This window comes from Nerophis ophidion, linkage group LG12 (assembly GCF_033978795.1).
Source record: "Nerophis ophidion isolate RoL-2023_Sa linkage group LG12, RoL_Noph_v1.0, whole genome shotgun sequence".
NCBI lineage: Eukaryota > Metazoa > Chordata > Actinopteri > Syngnathiformes > Syngnathidae > Nerophis > Nerophis ophidion.
This window is the reverse complement of record NC_084622.1, coordinates 29,702,069-29,728,543: the sequence shown is the minus strand read 5'-3', so window position 1 is coordinate 29,728,543 and position 26,475 is coordinate 29,702,069. Positions and strand designations below refer to the sequence as shown.

The 26,475-nt window shown below is 39.7% G+C and overlaps 2 protein-coding genes across 16 annotated transcripts in view; one reads left to right on the top strand and one right to left on the bottom strand.

The window, feature by feature from the left end:
* The window catches only part of LOC133563275 (long-chain fatty acid transport protein 2-like), a 35,975-nt gene extending 14,787 nt beyond the window's left edge, over positions 1-21,188 (top strand). The window contains exons 3-10 of one of the 4 annotated variants that reach the window (XM_061917318.1): positions 3,137-3,318; positions 3,420-3,503; positions 3,563-3,754; positions 8,607-8,697; positions 8,793-8,991; positions 15,456-15,553; positions 15,623-15,753; positions 19,203-21,188. In XM_061917318.1, the coding sequence (XP_061773302.1) occupies positions 3,137-3,318; positions 3,420-3,503; positions 3,563-3,754; positions 8,607-8,697; positions 8,793-8,991; positions 15,456-15,553; positions 15,623-15,753; positions 19,203-19,379 (1,154 nt within the window). In that variant the 3' untranslated portion in view covers positions 19,380-21,188. Of the gene's footprint in view, positions 1-3,136; positions 3,319-3,378; positions 3,504-3,559; positions 3,755-8,606; positions 8,698-8,792; positions 8,992-15,455; positions 15,554-15,622; positions 15,754-19,202 lie in introns of all 4 variants that reach the window. The other 3 variants (XM_061917317.1, XM_061917316.1, XM_061917315.1) reach the window with 3 other exon arrangements.
* Positions 21,189-22,501: 1,313 nt separating this feature from the next.
* LOC133563270 (tight junction protein ZO-1-like) overlaps positions 22,502-26,475 on the bottom strand; it is a 259,759-nt gene continuing 255,785 nt past the window's right edge. For all 12 annotated transcript variants that reach the window (XM_061917297.1, XM_061917300.1, XM_061917301.1 and 9 more), the window contains one exon: positions 22,502-24,167. In XM_061917297.1, coding sequence (XP_061773281.1) covers positions 24,073-24,167 — 95 coding nt within the window. In that variant the 3' untranslated portion in view covers positions 22,502-24,072. The remainder of the gene's footprint in view (positions 24,168-26,475) is intronic.

Sequence of the window (26,475 nt, the reverse complement as noted above, 5' to 3'; positions counted from 1 at the left end):
CATGTGCTTTGTGGACTTGGAGAAGGCATTCGACCGTGTCCCTCGGGAAGTCCTGTGGGGAGTGCTCAGAGAGTATGGGGTATCGGAACGTCTTATTGTGGCAGTCCGCTCCCTGTATGATCAGTGTCAGAGCTTGGTCAGCATTGCTGGCAGTAAGTCGGACACGTTTCCAGTGAGGGTTGGACTCCGCCAAGGCTGTCCTTTGTCACCGATTCTGTTCATAACTTTTATGGACAGAATTTCTAGGCGCAGCCAAGGCGTTGAGGGGTTCCGGTTTGGTGGCCACGGGATTAGGTCTCTGCTTTTTGCAGATGATGTAGTCCTGATGGCTTCATCTGGCCGGGATCTTCAGCTCTCACTGGATCGGTCCGCAGCCGAGTGTGAAGCGACCGGAATGAGAATCAGCACCTCCAAGTCCGAGTCCATGGTTCTCGCCCGGAAAAGGGTGGAGTGCCATCTCCGGGTTGGGGAGGAGACCCTGCCCCAAGTGGAGGAGTTCAAGTACCTAGGAGTCTTGTTCACGAGTGGGGGAAGAGTGGATCGTGAGATCGACAGGCGGATCGGTGCGGCGTCTTCAGTAATGCGGACGTTGTATCGATCCGTTGTGGTGAAGAAGGAGCTGAGCCGGAAGGCAAAGCTCTCAATTTACCGGTCGATCTACGTTCCCATCCTCACCTATGGTCATGAGCTTTGGGTCATGACCGAAAGGATAAGATCACGGGTACAAGCGGCCGAAATGAGTTTCCTCCGCCGGGTGGCGGGGCTCTCCCTTAGAGATAGGGTGAGAAGCTCTGCCATCCGGGAGGAGCTCAACGTAAAGCCGCTGCTCCTCCACATCGAGAGGAGCCAGATGAAGTGGTTCGGGCATCTGGTCAGGATGCCACCCGAACGCCTCCCTAAGGATGTGTTTAGGGCACGTCCAGCTGGTAGGAGGCCACGGGGAAGACCCAGGACACGTTGGGAAGACAATGTCTCCCGGCTGGCCTGGGAACGCCTCGGGATCCCCCGGGAAGAGCTAGACGAAGTGGCTGGAGATAGGGAAGTCTGGGCTTCCCTGCTTAGGCTGCTGCCCCCGCGACCCGACCTCGGATAAGCGGAAGATGATGGATGGATGGATGGATGGATTTATATATATTAGGGCTGCGAATCTTTGGGTGTCCCACGATTCGATTCAATATCAATTCTTGGGGTCGCGATTCGATTATAAATATTTTTTTTTCGATTCAACGTGATTTTCGATTCAAAAACGATATTTTTCCAAATCAAAACGATTCTGTATTCATTCAATACATATGATTTCAGCAGGATCTACCACAGTCTGCTGACATGCTAGCAGAGTAGTAGATTTAAAAAAAAAAAGCTTTTATAATTGTAAAGGACAATGTTTTATCAACTGATTGCAATAATGTAAACTATTAAGCGAACCAAAAATATGACTTATTTAATCTTTGTGAAAACACAGTGTGTTGTCAAGCTTATGAGATGCGATGCAAGTGTAAGCCACTGTGACACTATTGCTATTTATTTTTTATAAATGTCTAATGATCATGTGAATGAGGGATTTTTAATCACTGCTATGCTGAAATTATAACTAATAATTATATTATTTTTGTTTCACTACTTTTGGTTTGTTCTGTGTCGTGTTCGTGTCTCCTCTCAAATGCTCTGTTTATTGCAGTTCTGAGTGTTGCTGGGTCAGGTTTGGTTTTGGAATTGGATTGCATTGTTATGGTATTGCTGTGTAGTGGTTTGTTGGATTGATTTAAAAAAAAAAAGAAAAAAGAATCGATTCCGAATTGCACAACGGATTCGATTCGTATTCGAATCGATTTTTTCCCACACCCCTAGTGTGTGTGTGTGTGTGTGTGTGTATATATATATATATATATATATATATATATATATATATGTATGTATGTATGTGTATATATATATATGTATGTGTGTATATATATATACTGTGTGTATATATGTATATATATATATATATATATATATATATATATATATATATATATATAATCTCAAGTAAACAGCACCAAAATGTTATATGTTCCATTGAAAATATATAACATTACACACGGCGCTCAAAAATCTATCAGAATGTTTTAGTATGACTTTGGTAAGCTATGAAGCCACACAGCTTGATGGATTGTACTGTGCTTCAACATAGGAGTATTACTATGGTGCGTGTATAAGGTAAGACATATTATCTGGTGTTTTGTTTCGCATTATTATGCAAAAGCAACTTTTCTTACCTTCTGGTACCTGCTGATCTGTATTTGGCATCTGCATAAGTCCTGAAAATTTGCACGCGTCGGCGAGTTGATCAGTTTCTTCTTTTTCTCTATCTTCTTGTTATGAGACATTCTTTCTCCGCTGTTGCCATTTCTAATATAAAGTAGTGTAAAGTTCTTTCTTATATCTGTCAGTAAACTCGCCATGAAAGTGGTAAAACATACCGGTGTAGTGAGTTACATTATTCATCCGAGGATCTTTAGTTATTAGAGAGTTCTGGTAGGACAGTTTTTCACGGGACACATTTCCGGCGTTGTTTTTGCCGGTTGAGGAGATGCTGCTGCGTTATTGATTGCAGTAAAGTCAGAATGTCATTATAACAGTTAGATCCATCTTTTGACACTTCTTCCACCCCTGTCCTTGCACGCTACACCGCTACAACAAAGATGGCGGAGAGAAGACGAAAATGATCTGTAAAACATAATCTTTGCAACATTTTGACCAAAGAACCTCCATTACATGTTATGTAGACACAAGGAAGTGCTTTCAATTTAAAAAAAAATAATAATAATATGACCCCTTTATAATTAGGTGCGCCTAATCTATGAAAAAAGTTCAACAATAGATCATTCATCTGCAGTGCGCCTTATAATCCGATGCGCCCTATGGTCAGAAAATACGGTATTAGCTAATAACTCGCTAGTGGTTGGAAAAGCAGTGAGATAAAAGCGAGAATTAGTTCTTTTGTGTTAACTCTTACAATAACAACCTCGCTATGGCTTGGTTATAATGCAGGTTAAGGAGCTTTATTGACTGAAGATTGTACTGACATGAAAGATTGATGGTTAAAGCAATATTTCAAAGTCGTGTAGAGACATTCATCTTCTGTCCTTCAAAGGTTTGCCCAAAGCGGCGGTGGTCACCCATGAGCGCATGTGGGCGGCGTCCTTCATCCAAGCGACGTGCGGCATCACCAGCGATGACGTCATCTACATCAACCTGCCTCTCTACCACAGCTCGGGCTTTCTCATCGGACTAGCGGGCGCCATTCAGAGAGGTAGCGTCCTTGTTGCCAAATCGGGACGAGGCCTTTTTAAAAAAAAAAAAAAATATTTAAAAAAGAAGTGATGTCGGCCGCAGGTATAACGGTGGTTTTGAAGAGAAAGTTCTCTGCCTCTCAGTTCTGGGACGACTGCAGGGAGCACAACGTGACAGTGATGCAGTACATCGGAGAAACCATGCGCTACCTCTGCAACTCGCCACAGGTCAGCGTCTTTATCGCCTGATGAGGAAGATGGCACTGATTGTCCGTCTCCTGTAGAAGGACGACGACAGGGACCACAAAGTGAGGATCGCCATCGGCAACGGCGTCCGCAAAGACGTCTGGTCCGAGTTTCTGCGGCGCTTCGGCGACATTAAAGTGAAGGAGCTGTATGCTGCCACCGAGGGGAACATCGGATTCATTAACTACACTTCCAAAGTCGGCGCTGTGGGGAGGATGAATTTTTTACACAGCGTACGTAAAATCTTATTTATTCTAAATTGATTCATCATTTTCAAAAATATATTTTCTTTTAAGAATCAATGTACAAAATACAAAACCACAATGAATAGACTGCAAAGACAAGATATTTAATGTTCAAACTGAGAAACTTATTTTTTTTAGCAAATAATCATTAACTTAGACTTTAAAGGCCTACTGAAACCCACTACTACCGACCAGACAGTCTGATGGTTTATATATCAATGATGAAATATTAAGATTGCAACACATGTCAATACGGCCGGTTTAGTTTACTAAATTGCAATTTTATATTTCGCGCGGAAGTATCATGCCAAAACGTTGCGGTATGATGACGCGTGCGCGTGACGTCACGCATTTTAGAGGACATTTTGGTCCAGCACCGTTCACAGCTATAAGTCGTCTCTTTTCATCGCATAATTCCACAGTATTATGAACATCTGTGTTGCTGAATCTTTTGCAATTTGTTCAATTAATAATGGAGACATCAAAGAAGAAAGATGTAGGTGGGAAGCAGTGTTTCCTTTTTTCCTTGTTTACATTACCGAATGATGACAGTGAAGCTTTAATATGGAACAGAGCGGTCAAGCGACATGGTTCCTTACCACATGTCAACCGGCAGGTTTCGGTGAGAAAATGGTGGTAATGGTGATAGACATGAGCGGAGAGTTGCGTCGTTCCTCCTGCACCTGTTAAAGAGGCTGCTGCGGACTCTCTAAGCCTCCTCCCAACCGGCCGCCCCCGACGGTTGCTGCCACCGTGGAGGAAGCATCGGCTGCCTTCGCCTCGTTGAGAAACGTGGCTTCCCTCGTAAACACTGGCGGTCACCACACCCGTAGCCACACCCCTCCGACTTTAAGATTGTACAGGTACGACCATATAATCTCACTAAAACACTAGTAACACAATAAGCAGATAAGGGATTTCCCAGAATTATCCTAGTAAATGTGTCTATTAACATCTGAATCGCTCTGCCGTCTATTTCATTTTTTTTCTAGTCCTTCTCTCTCACTTTCCTCATCCACAAATCTTTCATCCTCGCTCAAATTAATGGGGAAATCGTCACTTTGTCGGTCCGAATCGCTCTCGCTGCTGGTGGCCATGATTGTAAACAATGTGCGGATGTGAGGAACTCCACAACCAGTGCCGTCACGCGCACATCGTCTGCTACTTCTGGTACAGGCAAGGCTTTTTTATTGGCCACCAAAAGTTGCAAACTTTATCGTGGATGTTCTCTACTAAATCCTTTCAGCAAAAATATGGCAATTTCGCGAAATGATCAAGTATGACACATAGAATGGACCTGCTATCCCCGTTTGAATAAGAAAATCTCATTTCAGTAGGCCTTTAATGGCAGCAACACATTTCAAAAAAGTTGGCACATGGGGAATTTTTACCACTGAGTTACATGGCCTTTCCTTTTAACAACACTCAGTAAACGTTTGGGAACTGAAGAGACCAATTTTTGAAACTTTCAGGTTGAATTCTTTCCCATTCTTGCTTGATGTACTGCTTAAGTTGTTCAACAGTCCGGGGTCTCCATTGTGGAATTTTACACCTCCATACCAACACAGATGCTGGCTTTTGAACTTTGCACCTATAACAATGCGGTTGGTTCTTTCCGTTGTTCCGGAGGACACAACATCCACAGTTTCCAAAAACAATTTGAAATGTGGATCCTCAGACCACAGAACACTTTTCCACTTTGTATCAATCAATCCTAGATGATTTCGGGGGCCAACGAAGCCGGCTGCGTTTCTGGGTGTTGTTGATAAATGGCTTTGGCTTTTCATAGTACAGTTTTAACTTGCACTTACAGGTGTAGCAACGAACTGTAGTTACTGACAGTGGTACTTTGAAGTGTTCCTGAGCCCTTGTGGAGATATCCTTTACACACTGATGTCGATTTTTGATGCAGTGCCGCCTTAGGGATCCAAGGTTATGGGCATTCAATGTTACGTGCAGTGATTTCTCCAGATCCTCTGAAAATGTTAATGATATTACAGATTGCAGATGGTGAAATCCCTTAATTCTTTGCAACCTTGAGATCTCCGATTTCGGGAGGTGGGGGTGGGGGCGTGGTTAAGAGGGGAGGAGAATATTTGCAGCTATAAATCACCAAGTCAAGTATTTCATATATATATATATATATATATATATATATATATATACACACACATATATATATTTATTATATATATATATATATATATATAATTATATAGATTTAATTATATATATTTATATATACATATATATATAAAAACGAAGTACTTGAATTTCAGTGTTCATTTATTTACACATATAAACACACATAACACTCATTTACTCATTGTTGAGTTAAGGGTTGAATTGTCCATCCTTGTTCTATTCTCTGTCACTATTTTTTTAACCATGCTGAACTTCCTCTCTGATGATGCATTGCTGTGTGGCATGCACAAAAGTGCTTTCATCAAATGCACCAGAGTCTGGAATCTTCCATCTTCGTCTCCTTGTTGTGTGCGCAGTTGTGCACTGCACTCCCTAAAAGCCGTAGATGTTATTGTCACATATGCATGTACAGTAAATGGCAGTATTGTCCTGTTTAAGAGTGTCCCAACATTGCTGTTTACGGCAGACGAACTGCTTTACGGTAGACGAAAACGTGACTGCTGTTGTTGTGTGTTGTTACTGCGCTGGGAGGACGTTAGTGAAACTGACTAAAAATAAACCCACATAAGAAACCAAGAACTCGCCCTCGATCATTCTACAGTTATAACGTCATTGGTCAGACATGCTCTTTATATTGTGGGAAAGCGGATGTGAAAACAGGCTGTCCTCACTCAGTTCCGCCTGAATTCCGGGAGATTTTTGGCAGAATATTTGTCCCAGGAGGTTTTCAGGAGAGGCGCTGAATTTCGGGAGTCTTCCAGAAAATCCGGGAGGGTTGGCAAGTACGCTGTACATATTTTTATATATATATATTTTTATATATATATATATATATATATATATATATATATATATATATATATATATATAAAAGTTGATATAAATGATGCACAGAAGTTATTTACTGTGATTAAATGCAATTAATCAAAATGCAAAGTGTGATTAATGTCATTTAAACTAAACTTTTTACCAGCACTTATGAAAACAAAATTGTACAAAAACCGAAGCAAAATGCCACCTTCGAGTTATTTCTTAAATTCCATGGCGTTTCTCATACTTTCTTTATCAATGTGCTGGTGCTTGTCAACTCTCTTTGGCCCCACGGTGCCTTATTTTGCAGTCGTACAAAAGTTCTATAGAGCTTAGAGACTGAGTGGAATTATTTGTTTGGTTACTTCCATGGAATAATACGCAGACAATATCTGTACTATGAAAAAAAGACAGTATAAGAAAAAAAACTGGGGAGATATTTTGATGAAAAACATTCCTTTAAAGCATTATGGGGTGGCGTGGCTCAGTTGGTAGAGAGCTTGTGCCAGTGACGTCAGGGTTCCAGGTTCAATTCAATCTTCCGCCATCCTAGTCACTGCCATCGTGCCCTTGGCCATGACAGTTTACCCGTGCTCCCAGTGCCACCCACACTAGCTTAAAGGCCTACTGAAATTAGATTTTATTTAAACGGGGATAGCAGGTCCATTCTATGTGTCATACTTGATCATTTTGCGATATTGCCATATTTTTGCTGAAAGGATTTAGTAAAGAACATCCACGATTAAGTTTGCAACTTTTGGTGCTGATAAAAAAGCCTTACCTTTACAGGAAGTCGCAGACGATGACGTCACAAGGGTGAGGGCTCCTCACGTCCTCACATTGTTTATAATGGGAGCCTCCAGCAGCAAGAGCTATTTGGACCGAGAAAACGACCATTTCCCCATTAATTTGAGCAAGGATGAAATATTCGTGGATGATGATATTGATAGCGAAGGACTAGAAAAAAAAAAAAAAAAGTTTAAAAAAAAAGGCGATTGCATTGGGACGGATTCAGATGTTTTTAGACACATTTACTAGGATTATTCTTTCTATGTGTTGCTAGTGTTTTAGTGAGATGAAATAGTACCTGATAGTCGGAGGGGTGTGTCCACGGGTGTCTTGAGGCCAGTGTCTGAGGGAAGTCGACAGCAGATACAAAGACGGCGCAAACTCCAGAGATCTCCGGTAAGAGGCGACTTTTTAACACAATTTTCTCACCGAAACCTGCCGGTTGACAAGTGGTCGGGAACCATGTTTGCTTGATTGCTCTGGTCCATAGTAAAGCTTCACCTCCGGGAATTTTAAACAAGGAATCACCGTGTGTTTGCGTGGCTAAAGGCTAAAGCTTCCCAACTCCATCTTTCAACTTTGACTTCTCCAATATTAATTGAACAAATTACAAAAGATTCAGCAACACAGATGTCCAGAATACTGTTTAATTACGCGATGAAAAGAGACGACTTTTAGCCGCAAATGGTGCTGCGCTAATATTTCCTGACAGTCCGTGACGTCACGTGCACGCGTCATCATTCCGCGACGTTTTCAACAGGAAACTTTGCGGGAAATTTAAAATTGCAATTCAGTAAACTAAAAAGGCCGTATTGGCATGTGTTGCAATGTTAATATTTCATCACTGATATATAAACTATCAGACTGCGTGGTGGGTAGTAGTGGGTTTCAGTAGGCCTTTAAATGTAGATACTGGGTTTCAATATGTAAAGTACTTTGGGTCTCGAGAGATAAAGCACTATATAATTATAATTTACTATGATACAAACATAATATTGCAGCAAAACCACTTTGTTCCTTTGCATACCTAACCACAACAGAAAGAAGACAATAATGGAGGAAATAATATGTCATACCAACATTACTTTTTTTTTAGCTCATCTTCCCGTACACGTTGATCAAGTTCGACATCGAGAAGGAGGAGCCTGTCAGAAACTCACAGGGTCTTTGCATCAAGGCGGCCATAGGTGACAGTATCTCATAGTCTATTAGCTATTTCATAATGTATGTAGCATGTTCTATTTGACTGAATAAAGTTTGCACTTGGCTGTGTGTGTGTCAGGTGAGACGGGCCTCCTGACGGGAAAGGTCACGCAGAGGTCACCTTTCGTGGGCTACGCAGGCAACGATCAGCAGACTGAGAAGAAGAGGCTCCGCAACGTGATGAAAAAAGGCGACCTCTACTTCAACACGGGAGACCTGATGCGCTTCGACAAGGACAACTTTGTCTATTTCCAAGACCGAGTCGGCGACACGTTCAGGCGAGTTGATTGACAACCTCACTTGTAGCGTTGTTGATTAGAAGAAGACAATACTCTACGATGCAAAGCTGCAATTGTACAGTATTAATATAGTAGGGATGTGCTGAGTCAGCTGAGTTTTGTGAAAAAGTACAAGATCGGCATTGCTGATTTATGCCAATCACGACTGTCCGGCCCCTTTTCATTTCTTTCATCGGCTGACAAGTGGCTAGCAGCTTAAAAACAGTGCGGAGCCAAGCTGATAATAATCACATCCATTGCAGGAAATAAAGTATTTCTTTGTATCTTAAGCATCATTATCAAGTATATTATCAGTGGAGGAGGAGGATAAACATGTTACACACCAAGAGCATGCTAACCGCTAAGCTAGCTTATAAAAACACGACAAATAAGTCTTTAGGAAAGTTTATCAAGTGTAGATGGAACAGCAGAAAGTAAGCAGATATTAACAGGAAATGAACAATTGGATTAATGCAGAGAGAAGATATAAGAACAACTGTTGGCACAGTTGTTACACGACACATAGAAGGGGGATCCACCTATAAAGTGGTGGTGTTGATATTCAGCAGTGACGTGCGGTCAACTACAAAACCCGTTTGGGAAATTGTGTTGGATGTAAATATAAACAGAATACAATGATTTGCAAATCCTTTTCAACCCATATTCAGTTGAATATGCTACAAAGACAACATATTTGATGTTCAAACTGATAAACATTTTTTTGTTTGCAAATAATCATTAACTTTAGAATTTGATGCCAGCAACACATGACAAAGAAGTTGGGAAAGGTGGCAATAAATACTGATAAAGTTGAGGAATGCTCATCGAACACTTATATGGAACATCCCACAGGTGTGCAGGCTAATTGAGGACAGGTGGGTGCCATGATTGGGTATAAAAGCAGCTTCCATGAAATGCTCAGTAATTCACGAACAAGGATGGGGGGAGGGTCACCGATTTGTAAGCAAATTGTCGAACAGTTTTAGAACAACATTTCTCAACGAGCTATTGCAAGGAATTTAGGGATTTTACCATCTACGGTCTGTAAAATCATCAAAAGGTTCAGAGAATCTGGAGAAATCACTGCACGTAAGCGATGATATTACGGACCTTTGATCGCTCAGGTGGTGCTGCAGCAAAAACCGAGATCAGTGTGTAAAGGATATCACCACACGGGCTCAGGAACACTTCATAAAACCACTGTCAGTAACTACAGGTGGTCGCTACATCTGTAAATGCAAGTTAAAACTACTATGCAAAGCAAACCCATTTATCAACAACACTTAGGAACGCGGCTGGCTTCGCTGGGCCCCAGTTCATCTATGATGGACTGATGCAAAGTGGAAAAGTGTTCTGTGGTCTGACAAGTCCACATTTCAAATTATATTTGGAAACTGTGGACGTGGTGTCCTCGGAACAAAGAGGAAAATAACCATCCAGATTTTTATAGGCGCAAAGTTCAAAAGCCAGCATCTGTGATGGTATGGTGGTGTATTAGTGCCCAAGGCATGGGTAACTTACACATCTGTGAAGGCACCATTAATGCTGAATGGTCCATACAGGTTTTGGAGCAACATATGTTGTCAGCCAAGCAACGTTATCCTGGACGCCCCTGCTTATTTTAGTTGGACAATGCCAAGCCACGTGTTACAACAGCGTGGTTTCATAGTAAAAGAGTGTGGGTACTTTCCTGGCCCGCCTGCAGTCCAGACTTGTCTCCCATCGAAAATGTGTGGCGCATTATGAAGCGTAAAATACGACAGTGGAGACCCCGAACTGTTGAACGACTGAAGTTCTATATAAAACAAGAATCGTAAAGAATTCCACTTTCAAAGCTTCAACAGTTAGTTTCTTCAGTTCCCAAACGTTTATTGAGTGTTGTTAAAAGAAAAGGTGATGTAACACAGTGGTGAACATCCCCTTTCCCAAATACTTTGGCACGTGTTGCGCCATGAAATTCTAAGTTAATTATTATTTGCAAAAAAATAAAAGTTAATGAGTTTGAACATCATATATGTTGTCTTTGTAGTGCATTCAACTGAATATGAGTTGAAAAGGATTTGCAAATCATTGTATTCCGTTCATATTTACATCTAACACAATTTCCCAACTCATATGGAAACGGGGTTTGTAAACACCAGGTGAGGCATACATACTTTTTTGTTCTTTTTTTTTTTTTTTCATATGTGCAGCTTTAGTCATTGTTGATTTAGGTTGCACATTAGAGTTACAGGAAAAAAAGGGAGTTATTTGCTTTCATAAAATCTTTACCATAATGATATTATGATATGATAAATGGGTCCAAAAAGTATTTGATAAAGTTATTAAATACTTTTTGGTCCCACTTGCTTTTAACAAAATAAATCAAGTATTGTGAGTGTATATTACCTTTCTGTATTTGTATCTGAAGCAGCAATAGCTATTCTTCATACATACGTACTTTGTATGATCGCATTCATTTTGTCTTAAAGTCCAGTTCAGAGAAGTATTTCATCTTGGATACAGTATATAATCCTCCATATTGGCAGAAACATTCATTTAATTCAATTTCATTCCAAGAAATTAAACAATATTTTTGCACCACAAACGCTGGCTTACTCTAATAAAAATGCCGTGTTTGTTATAAATACAGTTAAAAAAAAAGAAAAGAAAAAAGACTGACTTCTGCTGGAGAGACCTGTGTCTGCTAGCTTGAGCGCCCCCACTTCTCCAAGTGTGGCGAGTCAGAGTACTGCTGAGGCATTGAACTGCAAGTTGACAATATATCGCCCGCTATCTTGAGGCAGAAGTACTTGCTGCATCATGGCCTGCCTTTTCCACGTGGCAACGAGCATGCGCCCCCTCGCACGCGCACGCCCAATACACACTGTGTGTAGTCGTGGAGGCACCGCCTGTGTCTGCCTCACTTCTCGTATGCTGCGTTATTTTGATCAGGAAACACAACATTTCTACGATTTTGACCATGAAATTTACCAAAATATACAGGAACCACACCAAAATCACATAGAAAGCATAAACCAAAAGAGAAATATTAAAACTTATTTTATTTTACTACATTGTTTTGGTACATCTCATGGTTAAGCCACCTGGTGGCAGGTGAGGCACTGCCTCAATTGCCTCCCCTGACAGCACGTCACTGATATTAAGGGTGCTATCAGTATATGATCAATACCAGAGTCCCATCTATCCATTTTCTACCGCTTGTCCCTTTTCAGGGTCGCGGGGGGGGGAGTGCTGAAGCCTATCTTAGCTGCATTCCAGCGGAAAGTGGGGTACACCCAGGACAAGTCGCCATCGCATCACAGGGCCAACACAGAGACAGACAACATAAGAGTGATTAGGTCAATATTTTTAGTCTCTCAAAATACTTTTTTGTTTTTGTTATTGTTTACAAATTCAGAAAGTGATTCCTTGGGACACAAGAAGACTTTGAGGTCGAAACCCAAAGCATTTCTTAGAGTATTAGACAGTAGTTGGTACTTTTGTTTACATATTATGTATTATTTAATGAGTTTTTGCTCAAACAATTTTACATATTTAAAGACAATATTGTGAAATTGTTGGTAACCACAAATACATGTAAACATTTACAGTTAAACTTGTGATCGGTATCAATAATAGCTGATCTCTTTTTTTATGGATGATCATATCGGAATCGGCATCAAAAAACCCTGACTAAAACATCCCTTTTGATAGGATATTTTAGTGAGGTAGTGCACACTGTATCTGAAGGTGCATTTAAAAGCACACAAAGTTAAGAGTTTTATCAATTAATTCACAACTAACCACATCCACCCATCTATTTTCTACCGTTTGTCCCTTTCGGGGTCGCGAGAGGTGGGGTGGGCTATCCCAGCTGCAGTCAAGCGGAAGGCGGGACACACCCTGAACAAGTCGCCACCTCATGGCGGGGCCAACACAGATAGACAGACAACATTTTAACCACAGTTGAAGTTAATAGAGTGCACTATTTTGCTGCAGCCAGCAGAGGCGCTGTTGATTTAGTCTCAAGTCGTTTGCAGTGGTGAAGGTTATTAGACTTAAACTTCCGTTTATTGTCATTCAAATTTGAACTTTACAGTACGGATAAGAACGCAATTTCATCGCATTAGCTCATGGTAGTGCAGGATAAAAGAGCAATAAAGTTCAGATATAAATAAGTAGATTACTGTACAGATAAATATTTGCACTTTTGCATATGCATCCAGGTTTATGGATGTATGTTATATTGTCTTCATATTCCAGCAAGTTCATCCATTTTTGGGGGGAATTGAGGGGATTAATACGATGCGTTCAGAGTCTTATGGCCTGTGGGAAGAAGCGGTTACAGAACCTTCTTCCCTCAGGCTGTAACAGTTGGGATTTTCTCTAAGTGTCAAAAATGCAGGAATTTTGCTGTGTCAAAAAGTCTGAATTTTTTGTAAGTGTCAAAAAGTCGGGATTTTTTTCTAGGTGTCAATAATCTGGATTTTTTTCCAAGTGTCTAAAAATTGTGATGTTTTCTGTCAAAAACTTGTAATGTTTTCTTTCAAAAGTCGGGACTTTTTGTAAGAGTCAAAAAGTCGGGATGTTTTTTGTCAAAAAGTTAGGATTTTTTCCAAGTGTCAAAAAGTCTGGATTTTTTTTTAAGTGTCAAAAATCGGAATTATTGCTAAGTGTCAAAAAGTCTGAATTTTTTCTAAATGTAAAAAAGTCTGAATTTTTTCTAAGGGTCAAAAAGTCAGATTTTTTTCCAAGTGTTAAAAAGTTTGAGTTGTTTCTATGTGTCAAAATGTCAGATTTTTTTTCTACGTGTCTAAAAGTCGGGATTTGGTCCAAGTGTCAAAAAGTCGGGATTTGGTCCAAGTCTCAAAAAGTCTGGATTTTTTCCAAGCGTCAAAAAGTTGCGATTTTTTTCCAAGTGTGAATAAGTCAGATTTTTCCCTAAGTGTCAAAAAGCTGTGATGTTTTCTGTCAAAAAAGTCAGCATTTTTTCTAAGTGTGAAAAAGTTGCTATTTTTTCCATGTATCGAAAAGTTACGATTTTTTCCAAGTGTGAAAAAGTTGAAATTTTTTCCAAGTGTGCAAAAGTATAATTTTTTTTTCAAATGTGAAAAAGTCTGAATTTTTTTCCATGTGTCAAAAAGTCTGGATTTTTTCCAAGTGTCAAACAATTGGGATTTTTACCAAGTGTCAAAAAGCCGGGATTTTTTCCAAGTGTCAAAAGTCGGAATTTTTTCTAAGTGTCAAAAAGTCTGAATTTTTTCTAAATGTCAAAAAGTCAGAAGTTTTTCTAAAGGTCAAAAAGTCAGATTTTTTTCCAAGTGTCAAAAAGTTTGAATTTTTTCTATGTGTCAAAATGTCAGAATTTTTTTCTACGTGTCTAAAAGTCGGGATTTTTTTCTACATGTCAAAAAGTAGGGATTTTGTCCAAGTGTCAAAAAATCGTGATTTTGTCCAAGGCTCAAAAAGTCTGAACTTTTTCCAAGCGTCAAAAAGATGCGATTTTTTTCCAAGTGTGAATAAGTCAGATTTTTTCCCCAAGTGTCAAAAAGCTGTGATATTTTCTGTCAAAAATTCAGCATTTTTTCTAAGTGTGAAAAAGTAGCAATTTTTTCCAAGTGTGAAAAAGTTGCAATTTTTTCCAAGTGTGAAAAAGTTGTTATTTTTTCCAAGTGTGAAAAAGTTGCAATTTTTTCCAAGTGTGAAAAAGTCAGATTTTTTTTCCAACTGTCGAAAAGTCGGGATTTTTTTCCAAGTGTCAAAAGTCGGGATTTTTTTCCAAGTGTCAAAAGTCGGGATTTTTTCCAAGTGTCGAAAAGTCGGGATTTTTTCCAAGTGTCAAAAAAGTCTGAACTTTTTCCAAGCGTCAAAAAGTTGCGATTTTTTTCCAAGTGTGAATAAGTCAGATTTTTTCCCCAAGTGTCAAAAAGATGTGATATTTTCTGTCAAAAAGTCAGCATTTTTTCTGTGTGAAAAAGTAGCAATTTTTTCCAAGTGGTAAAAAGTTGCAATTTTTTTCAAGTGTGAAAAAGTCAGATTTTTTTTCCAACTGTCGAAAATTCGGGATTTTTTTCCAAGTGTCAAAAGTCGGGATTTTTTCCAAGTGTCGAAAAGTCGGGATTTTTTCCAAGTGTCAAAAAGTCGTGATTTTTCTACAAGTGTCAAAAAGTCGGGATTTTTTCCAAGTGTCAAAAAGTCGGGATTTTTTTTAAGAGTCAAAAAGTCGGGATTTTTTTTAAGAGTCAAAAAGTCGGGATTTTTTCCAAGTTTCAAAAGTTGGGAATTTTTCTACGTGTAAAAAATTAATCTGTATTAAAAATAAAATACAATAAAGCCTCTAAAATTGAAAACAAGCACTCCATGATGTTTCTTTGAGATGCTATTTTAAACTTGTTGTGCTTTGATGACAAAAAACATATATGTTAACGAGCTTGGTTTTATCTATTAATCCAAAACACTTCCTGTCATGTGACCCCCAATAGATGGAAGGGAGAGAACGTGGCCACTTCAGAAGTGGCAGACGTCCTCACCATGGCTCCTTGCATTCAAGAGGCAAACGTCTACGGCGTTAGAGTGGAAGGTAGGAGCATGAAAAGACGGCGCCGTCGTAGTCGCGTTCATTTCCTGTCTGACTGCAATCATGTGATAGGGAACGAGGGCCGGGTGGGCATGGCCGCGGTCACTCTGAAAGAAGGCCGGGACTTTGACTGTGACGACGCCTACAAGGTGCTCCACACCTACCTGCCCAGTTACGCACGCCCACGCTTTATCAGGATCCAGGTAACACTCATGCCTTTTTTACTTCCTTTTACAACCTCGCTCTTATAACTTGCTACTTGACACATGCTAACTGTTAACAAATTAGTGTTGGAACGTAAAAAATGTTAACTAATTTTACAGCCATAAACCTTAGTCATTAAACTTGCCACTTGACACATGCTAACTTTGTTTTAGCTTATTTTGCTGCTTACACAGTCTTATAACTTGCTACTTGCTACTGCTAACGTACTGTTAGCATGTAAAAAATGTTTAAGTCATATAATTTGGTATTTGACACGTGCTAACAATTTTTTTTCTTTTAGTCTTCTTTAAAGCCGTAAACCTCAAAGTGATATACAGTAAATCAGTAACATATGCTAACTTTTTTTTAGCCCCTTTTTGCAGGCATACACAGAGTCATAAAACTTGGTCCTTGACACATGCTAACTGATAACAAATTAGTGTTGGAACGTAAAAAATGTTAACTAATTTTACAGCCATAAACCTTAGTCATTAAACTTGCCACTTGACACATGCTAACTTTTTTTTAGCTTATTTTGCTGCTTACACAGTCTTATAACTTGCTACTTGCTACTGCTAACGTACTGTTAGCATGTAAAAAATGTTTAAGTCATATAATTTGGGGGCTTCACGGTGGCAGAGGGGTTAGTGCGTCTGCCTCACAATACGAAGGTCCTGCAGTCCTGGGTTCAATTCCAGGCTGAGGATCTTTCTGTGTGGAGTTTGCATGTTCTCCCCGTGAATGCGTGGGTTCCCTCCGGGTACTCCGGCTTCCTCCCACCTCCAAAGACATGCACCTGGGGATAGGTTGATTGGCAACACTAAATTGGCCCTAGTGTGTGAATGTGAGTGTGAATGTTGTCTGCCTATCTGTGTTGGCCCTGCGATGAGGTGGCGACTTGTCCAGGGTGTACCCTGCCTTCCGCCCGATTGTAGCTGAGATAGGCGCCAGCGCCCCCCGCGACCCCGAAAGGGAATAAGCGGTAGGAAATGGATGGATAATTTGGTATTTGACACGTGCTAACAATTTTTTTTCTTTTAGTCTTCTTTAAAGCCGTAAACCTCAAAGTGATATACAGTAAATCAGTAACATATGCTAACTTTTTTTTACCCCCTTTTTGCAGGCATACACAGAGTCATAAAACTTGGTCCCTTGACACATGCTAACTGATAAATTGCCAATGTTAGCGTGTTGACCTTTTTTAGGCTAATTTTACAGTCATAAACCTCAGTCATATGCGGTAACTTGCTACTTGACACATGCTACCTGTTTAGGCAAATTACGCAGTCATATGACTTGGTCATTGACACGTTAACTGTTAGCATGCTAACTTTCTTTTTAGCTTATTCTAAAGCCATAAACCTCAAAGTGACATACAGTAACTTGCTACATGACACTTGCTACCTGTTTAGGCAAATTATGCAGGCCTAGAGTCATATAACTTGGTCATCGACACATGCTAACTCTTAACATTCTATTATGAGAATGTACACATTTTAAAGCTAATTTTACAGCCATAAACCTTAGTTATTAAACCTGCTACTTGACACATGCTAACTGTTCACATACTAGTGTTAGAATGTACACAGTGTTTAGCTAATTTTACAGCCATAAACCTTAGTCATTAAACTTGCCAGTTTACACATGCTAACTTTTTTAGCTCATTTTGCGGCATAAAGTCTTATAACTTGCTGTTAACATACTTTTTGGGATGGATCAATAAAGTTTGTCTAAGTCTAAACATTTTTTTAAGCTACATCTACAGCCATAAACCTTAAGTCATATAATTTGGTATTTGACACATGCTAACTGTTAACATGCCAATGTTAGCATGTTTAATTTCTTATGCTAATTTTACAGCCATAAACCTCAGTCATATACGATAACTTGCTACTTGACACATGCTACCTGTTTAGCCAAATTACGCAGTCATATAACTTGGTCATTAACACGTTAACTGTTAGCATGCTAACTTTCTTTTTAGCTTTTTCTAAAGCCATAAATCTCAAAGTGACATAAAGTAACTTGCTACTTGACACATGCTAATGTACCTGTTTGGGCAAATTACACAGGTGTAGCGTTATATAACTTGGTCATTGACACGTTAGCTCATTTAACAGCCGTAAACCTTCGTCATATGACATGGTACTTTTCATACATCCATCCATCTTCTTCCGCTTATCCGAGGTCGAGTCGCGGGGGCAGCAGCTTAAGCAGGGAAGCCCAGACTTCCATCTCCCCAGCCACTTCGTCTAGCTCTTCCTGGGGGATCCCGAGGCGTTCCCAGGCCAGCCGGGAGACATAGTCTTCCCAACTTGTCCTGGGTTTTCCCCGTGGCCTCCTACCGGTTGGACGTGCCCTAAACACTTCTCTAGGGAGACGCTCGGGTGGCATCCTGACCAGTTGCCCGAGACACCTCATTTGGCTCCTCTCCATGTGGAGGAGCAGCGGCTTTACTTTGAGCTCCTCCCGGATGGCAGAGCTTCTCACCCTATCTCTAAGGGAGAGCCCCGCCACCCGACGGAGGAAACTCATTTCGGCCGCTTGTACCCGTGATCTTATCCTTTCGGTCATGACCCAAAAGTCATGACCATAGGTGAAGATGGAACGTAGATCGACCGGTAAATTGAGAGCTTTGCCTTCCGGCTCAGCTCCTTCTTCACCACAACGGATCGGTACGTCCGCATTACTGAAGACGCCGCACCGCTGTCGATCTCACGATCCACTCTTCCCCCACTCGTGAACAAGACTCCTAGGTACTTGAACTCCTCCACTTGGGGCAGGGTCTCCTCCCCAACCCGGAGATGGCACTCCACCCTTTTCCGGGAGAGAACCATGGACTCGGACTTGGAGGTGCTGATTCTCATTCCGGTCGCTTCACACTCGGCTGCGAACCGATCCAGCGAGAGCTGAAGATCCTGGCCAGATGAAGCCATCAGGACCACATCATCTGCAAAAAGCAGAGACCTAATCCCGTGGCCACCAAACCGGAACCCCTCAACGCCTTGACTGCGCCTAGAAATTCTGTCCATAAAAGTTATGAACAGAATCGGTGACAAAGGACAGCCTTGGCGGAGTCCAACCCTCACTGGAAATGTGTTCGACTTACTGCCGGCAATGCGGACCAAGCTCTGACACTGATCGTACAGGGAGTGGACTGCCACAATAAGACAGTCCGGTACCCCATACTCTCTGAGAACTCCCCACAGGACTTCCCGAGGGACACGGTCGTATGCCTTCTCCAAGTCCACAAATCACATGTAGACTGGTTTCATACATGCAATCTTTTTTAGTTAATTTTGCAGGCAGACACTTCAGTCATATAACTTGGTACCTCACGCATGCAAACTGTTAACATACATTTTAATTGTTATCATGTTAGTGTTAAATCCCTCCCGAAATTGCACGTTGGCCAAAAGTTCTTAACCGTTTGTCTTGCGTCTTTCAGCCATGTATGGAGATAACAGGCACGTTCAAGATGAAGAAAAGCAAGTTGGTGAACGACGGATTCAACCCAGCCCTAATCCGCGAGCCTTTGTACTACCTCGACGAGTCTAAACTGACCTTTGTTCCCATGACAACGGAGATTTACAGCACCATAACCAGCGGCACAATCAAACTCTAGCATTTTGTTGTTCATAGACATGTTCAGTTTGTGCCTTGACAACTAATCTCAGGGAGGAATGGACACCATATTTATTTCAACCAAGCCCTGACAGTGTAGTACAGTACAATACAACACTCTTCATTCCAGGCCAGTTAATAAAAAAAAAATCATGTATAACAGGGGACAGGGGTTTTTGACATTCTCCCATTTATATATCTTGTGTAAAATTGTTTTTTAAACAAACCTGCGGCTTCTGAGGTAGAGGGCAGGCGTATCTCTCTTCCGCCTGTGTTTTAAAGGCCTACTGAAACCCACTACTACCGACCACGCAGTCTGATAGTATAAATATATATATATATATATATATACATATATATATATATATAAATATATATATATATGTGATGAAATATTAACATTGCAACACATGCCAATACGGCCGGTTTAGTTTACTAAATTGCAATTTAAAATTTCCCGCGGAGTTTCTTGTTGAAAACGTCGCGGAATGATGACGCGTTTGTCGCGGAATGATGACGCGTGCACGTGACGTCACGGACTGTCAGGAAATATTAGCACAGCACCATTTGTTGCTAAAAGTCGTCTCTTTTCATCGCGCAATTAAACAGTATTCTGGACATCTGTGTTGCTGAATCTTTTGCAATTTGTTCAATTAATAATGGAGAAGTCAAAGTAGAAAGATGGAGTTGGAAAGCTTTAGCCTTTAGTCACACAAACACAGGGTGATTCCGTGTTTAAAATTCCCGGAGGTGAAGCTTTACTATGGATCACAGCGAACATGGATCCCGACCACTTGTCAACCGGTTTCGGTGAGAAAATCGTGGTAAAATGTCACCTCTTACCGGAGATCTGTGGAGTTTGCGCCGTTCTTGTATCTGCCGTGACTTCCCTCAGACACTGGCCTCAAGACACCCGTGGACACACCCCTCTGACTATCAGGTACTATTTAATGTCACTAAAACACTAGCAACACAATAGAAAGATAAAGGATTTCCCAGAATTATCCTAGTAAATGTGTCTAAAAACATCTGAATCCGTCCCAATGCATTCACCTTTTTTTTATTTTTAACTTTATTTTTTTCTAGTCATTCGCTATCAATATCATCCACAAATCTTTCATCCTCGCTCAAATTAATGGGGAAATTGTCGTTTTCTCGGTCCGAATAGCTGTTTTTGTTGGAGGCTCCCATTAAAATTAATGTGAATATGTGAGGAGCCATCAACATGTGACGTCATCGTCTGCAACTTCCGGTAAAGGCAAGGCTTTTTTATCAGCACCAAAACTTGCAAACTTTATCGTGGATGTTCTCTACTAAATCCTTTCAGCAAAAATATGGCAATATTGCAAAATGATCAAGTATGACACATAGAATGGACCTGCTATCCCCGTTTAAATAAGAAAATCGCATTTCAGTAGGCCTTTGATGGTGTGTTATAAATAAGTACATTTATAGGATAAACAAACCAGGTGCTTGCTGACAATGGGCCAATCACAAGGAGCCTGACAGAGTTTGGGATTGGCCCAGCAGCAAAGTTAAATGTGTGCATTGCTGACTGAAAGACATATTCTGCCTCCATTTACCTGTGTTAGATCAACGTTGACAAGTATTTGAATTTGAGCTCAAATTAAGGGGGCAAATTATAAAATATTTTAAAAAGATCTTAACCAAACATGACCTCTTTTGAAGACATCCTTACTATTAGCATTTCAAAATATGACTCTGAAATATTTTATCCAAAGTTCTTTGTTTTTTTAAATGAAATCGGTGTTGATGTCATTCATGGTTGGAAAATAAACGTTTTACCACATTCTTGTGCTATCTGTGGAGGCTTTATCATTGAAACTTTGGACAGCCAAGTTATGTTCTTATCAGATGATGGCACAACACACTTGTCACAGGTCAACCTCAGATCATTCACTTTAGAAATCCAGAACATGTGATTTTTGTGTTGGTAACTGGATGGAGTGCACTAAAGCAACTGTTTAAAATGGCAAAAGCCTGGAAATATTGTGTCAAAAAGACATTTATTTGTTATTTCAATCTTTTACAAAAAATGCATGCAATTATGCATATCTTTTAAACATTTCTTTGTAAAAAAAAAAAAAAAAGTATACTTAAATAGCTGCTTGTCATGTTGACTTATGATTTTAAAGCAACTTATCCAATAATTTGCATGTAAAAACAAAACCAGGGGATGAAACATTTATATTCAAATATATTTACTGTTGCGAGTGGCCTTCTGAGGAAAGCCATGACTACGATGTGGCCCTCAACAAAGTATTTGACATACCTGCAAAATGATAAAAAAAAAAAAGAAAAAGGAAAATTACTGAAAAAAAGTATGTCATTTGAAAAATAGGAAATACCATTACAGGAGTAAAGTTGTAATTTTTGAAGGGCATAACATGTAAAATAAATAGTACCTTTTAACTTTTATTTCTTGTTCCAATGTTCTTCTCTTATAAATAAACAACTTTACACTCAACATTTAGCAGTTTTTCTTTTGTGGTGACCTTTTTTTAGGAAACACCTATACTTGACTATCGTGGTAGTTTTTTTTCCCATTCAATTAATACAACTTTAAAGAAAATATGAATGATATAGAAATGTGCTTCAAGGCTGCAAAAATCGATTAATCCGTTTATTAAAAAAAAGCTTATATTTATATTCTATTTATTTGATTAATTGTTTATACTGTATGGAGTGCCTGGAACTTTAAATACAATTACAGTTTCGCAGGGCTGCTGCAATGGAGCGCATATGAGCAGTGAAAAGCAGAATTTTTTTTTTTTTTTAATTACGCACACTCTAAAAGTGAAAATTCTATGTTTATAACGTGCATTATTTTTTAGAAGAAAATAAAAAGGTTATGACAAGCAGCACGTTTTTCAACTTTGCTCCTAAAATACGCATTGAGGCGTTATGTTTTATCCGATTCCTGGACAGTTTATTGTATTACTAAAATTTTTGATAGCTGCAGCATTAATGTGCTTTCAAGAAAGCAAAATTAGAACAGCAACAGTTTCAACATTTGTCAGTATCCATTTTTTTTTCAGAACATTGCAATGTAAATAAAAAGCACACTTTGAGAAGCATATCATTAATATGTGGAGTCTCGTCTAATTTCAAAATGAAATGTATTTATTAATACAGTGGTATACATTTAAAAAAAATGTTGCAGAGGTGAAACAATGTATGAAAAAAAGAGAAATCCAAATAAATAAAAAGAATGTTGGACACACAGGAAAATAAACTAGTGTTGAATTGAAGCACTGAAGTGTTATATCAAAAGAAAACAGTACTGATGTGCCATAATAAATTGTCTATTAGTATAAAAATACATTTCAGGGCACACAATAAAGCATCCAGTATCACAAATAAAGAAAGGGACCAGTCTTTGTAACAGCCTCAACCCCTTTGAGCATATCTTTTCAATTGATTCAAACCAAGCACTTCTATTTTTTGTTGTTGTAAATATTCAATAAAAAGTAAAAAATGCCTTAAGTAGTGAGTGTGTATACATTGCTAGAAAAGTTGGATTTATTACTGCTTGTGTCAGTTCCAAGGCTCAGGGTTTTTAACCAGAATACAAACATAACCAATGTAACCGCTCTCCCTTTCTCTCTTGCTTTTTTTTTTTTTTTTTTTTTTTTTTAAAGAAACCTTTTGTCTTTTATACAAAATAATAAAGATGTACAAAAGTTGATTTACAGAGAACCAAGGCCATATGCTAGCAATATGTACAGCCACGACATCCTGGGAGCTTTTCGGCGTCTCCTCACTCTTCATATATGCATAGCGGAAAAAAAGAAAGCGTCCATTCTGCCTTCACGCATGTGCTAGAATCCGAGTTTAGGAGAACGAAGAAAGGAAAAAAAAAAAAAGCAGACAACTTGGTGTTGGCTGTGACAGGAGGGTCAGGGTGGCTTCAATTGGGAAAGTTCTTTCTCTTGTTTGTATGCAGATAAGGCATCACTGCTCGCAGTGTTGGATGGGATTCTCGTGTGTTAAAGTGGTAGCAGGCGTCTGGACCTGAGTCATAGCACATGCATAGATCTCTAGACAGCAGGAGTTTGTCAGTATTATTCGTCTACGGTAAAACATTTGCTACAAAAACATCACTTTTAAGGAAAGAGAGCACCCGATCAGAACAAACAGGCCTCTTTGATACTACTACTATTATTAATAATAATAATAACAATGAACTGCCATTTCTTGTGTGAGTCCTCCAGAGATCCTTCATGGCTGCACAACGAAAGGTTTGCATATGCCAACTTAGTTTTCTTTTTTTACAGCAATATTTCTCTTTTTTTCTCTTTTACTATGCTGATCCCCCCCCACCCCAAAAAAGTATCTAAAAATATCAAGATGAGATTATTCAGTCTGTGGCACTGTCATGCACTCTCATATGAGTTCCAATAACTTGTGGTATGTCATCTTTTTTTTTTTGCAAGCCTCAAAAGCACCAACAAAAAGGACAAAAAAGAAGAGCCGGGAAGTTGACTCTTCTCATAAGTGTGTGGGAGTTTTTTTTTCTTGTTTTTTTTTGAGGGTCCGGTAAACAACGTGGGAGTGTTTTATTCACCGCCTTGAGGTGAGTGTTGTGTACCCTAACCTCGCTGCACGGAGGGGACGCACCCCGGCCCTCCCCTGTCCTTTCACATTCACCAACAGACCAGCTGTCGCCCTCTTTAGAAGTGGTCGATGAGCACAGACACGCAGTTTGCACCCACCAGGTAGTTGGGGTCTCCTGGGAGAGATTTGTTCTGCCAGCTTTTAGGGTCACCTGCGCAAATGACAAATCAAAAGAATTTACAATACCATTAATGCCACTGTTCATTTGACATGACAATCTGGTGTGTTTTAGCACACAGTTACTTCCTTCATTTGCATGTCAAACACACTAATCAATATTAATCCGCTAGATAACCCTGATCTGCAGAACAATCATATGTGGTAATAATAATAAAATGGATAGTAGTGACTTTTGACCTTTTACTGTTATCTGGGGGAAATTTAAAGGGGACCTATGATGAATTTAGTCTTATCCGACTTATAAATACAATGATGGGCAAGCAACTTACAAAAGGTAGTAAGCTAAGCTACAAGTTACTCTTGATTAAATGTAGCTAAAAGCTACAGGCGAAGTAATGCCCAGGGAATTGCAGCAAGCTACACTACAAGCTACACGGCAAAAGTAGCTTTCTACAAACCCCATTTCTATATGAGTTGGGAAATTGTGTTAGATGTAAATATAAAGGGAATACAATGATTTGCAAATCCTTTTCAACTCATATTCAATTGAATGCACTACAAAGACAAGATAGTTGATGTTCAAACTCATAAACGTTTTTTGTTTTTTTTGCAAATAATCATCAATTTAGAATTTCATGGCTGCAACACGTGCCAAAGTAGTTGGGAAAGGGCATGTTCACCACTGTGTTACATCACATTTTCTTTTAACAAAACTCAATAAACGTTTGGGAACTGAGGAAACTAATTGTTGAAGCTTTGAAAGTGGAGTTCTTTCCCATTCTCGTTTTATGTAGAGCTTCAGTCGTTCAACAGTCCGGCGTCTCCGCTGTCGTATTTTACGCTTCATAATGGGCCACACATTTTCGATAGGAGACAGGTTTGGACGCCAGGCGGGCCAGGAAAGTACCCGCACTCTTTTTTTTACGAAGCCACGCTGTTGTAACACGTGCTGAATGTGGCCTGGCATTGTCTTGCTGAAATAAGCAGGGGCGTCCATGAAAAATACCGCGCTTAGATGGCAGCATATGTTGTACCAAAACCTGTATGTACCATTTCAGAATTAATGATGCCTTCACAGATGTGTAAGTTACCCATTCCTTGGGCACTAATGCACCCTCATACCATCACAGAGGCTGGCTTTTGAACATAGGTCGATAACAGTATGGATGGTTCGCTTCCGCTTTGTTCCGGATGACACAATGTCGAATATTTCCAAAAACAATTTGAAATGTGGACCCGTCAGACCACAGAACACTTTTCCACTTTGCATCAGTCAATCTTAGATGATCTTGGGTCCAGAGAAGCCGGCGGCGTTTCTGGATGTTGTTGATAAATGGCTTTTGCTTTGCATAGTAGAGCTTTAACTTGCACTTACAGATTTAGCGACAAACTGCATTTAGTGACAGTAGTTTTCTGAAGTGTTCCTGAGCCCATGTGGTGATATCCTTCAGAGATTGATGTCGGTTTTTGATACAATGCCGTCCGAGGGTTAGAAGGTCACGGTCATTCAATGTTGGTTTCCGGCCAGGCCGCTTACGTGGAGTGATTTCTCCAGATTCTCTGAACCTTTTGATAATATTATGGACCGTAGATGTTGAAATCCCTTAATTTCTTGCAAATGCACTTTGAGAAACGTTGTTATTAAACTGTTTGACTATTTACTCACGCAGTTGTGGACAAAGGGGTGTACCTCGCCCCATCCTTTCTTACCTGTGGGATGTTCCAAATAAGTGTTAGATGAGCAATCCTCAGCCTTATCAGTATTTACTTCCACCTTTCCCAACTTCTTTGTCACGTGTTGCTGGCATCAAATTCTAAAGTTAATGATTATTTGCAAAAAAAAAATGTTTATCAGTTTGAACATCAAATATGTTGTCATTGTAGCATATTCAACTGAATATAGGTTGAAAATGATTTGCAAATCATTGTATTCCCTTTATATTTACATCCAACACAATTTCCCAACTTATATGCAAACGGGGTTTGTACATCAGAGCTACATTTAACGGCATTTATATTTATGGACCCACATGTACAATATCAATGTTAATGTAACTGAGGGTGTACAAATGGTCCCAAAAGGGGTCAATTAGTATTAACTATCAGTCATTTAGCCGGGGACACCTCTTGGGGTTGCCGCACTCCAATGTATGTACTTACTTTAGTTTGCCTTTTCTTTGGCCCACGCCTATGTTATTCATTTTCTCTACCAAAAGTACAAAAACAGCATCTATCTACCTCTTGACAAACAGTCGGTAATGGTTATGTACAGTAAAACATTTCATTAACTCAACCTTACTAAACCTTAATGTGAGTTCTTAAATTTGTGTTCCACATCT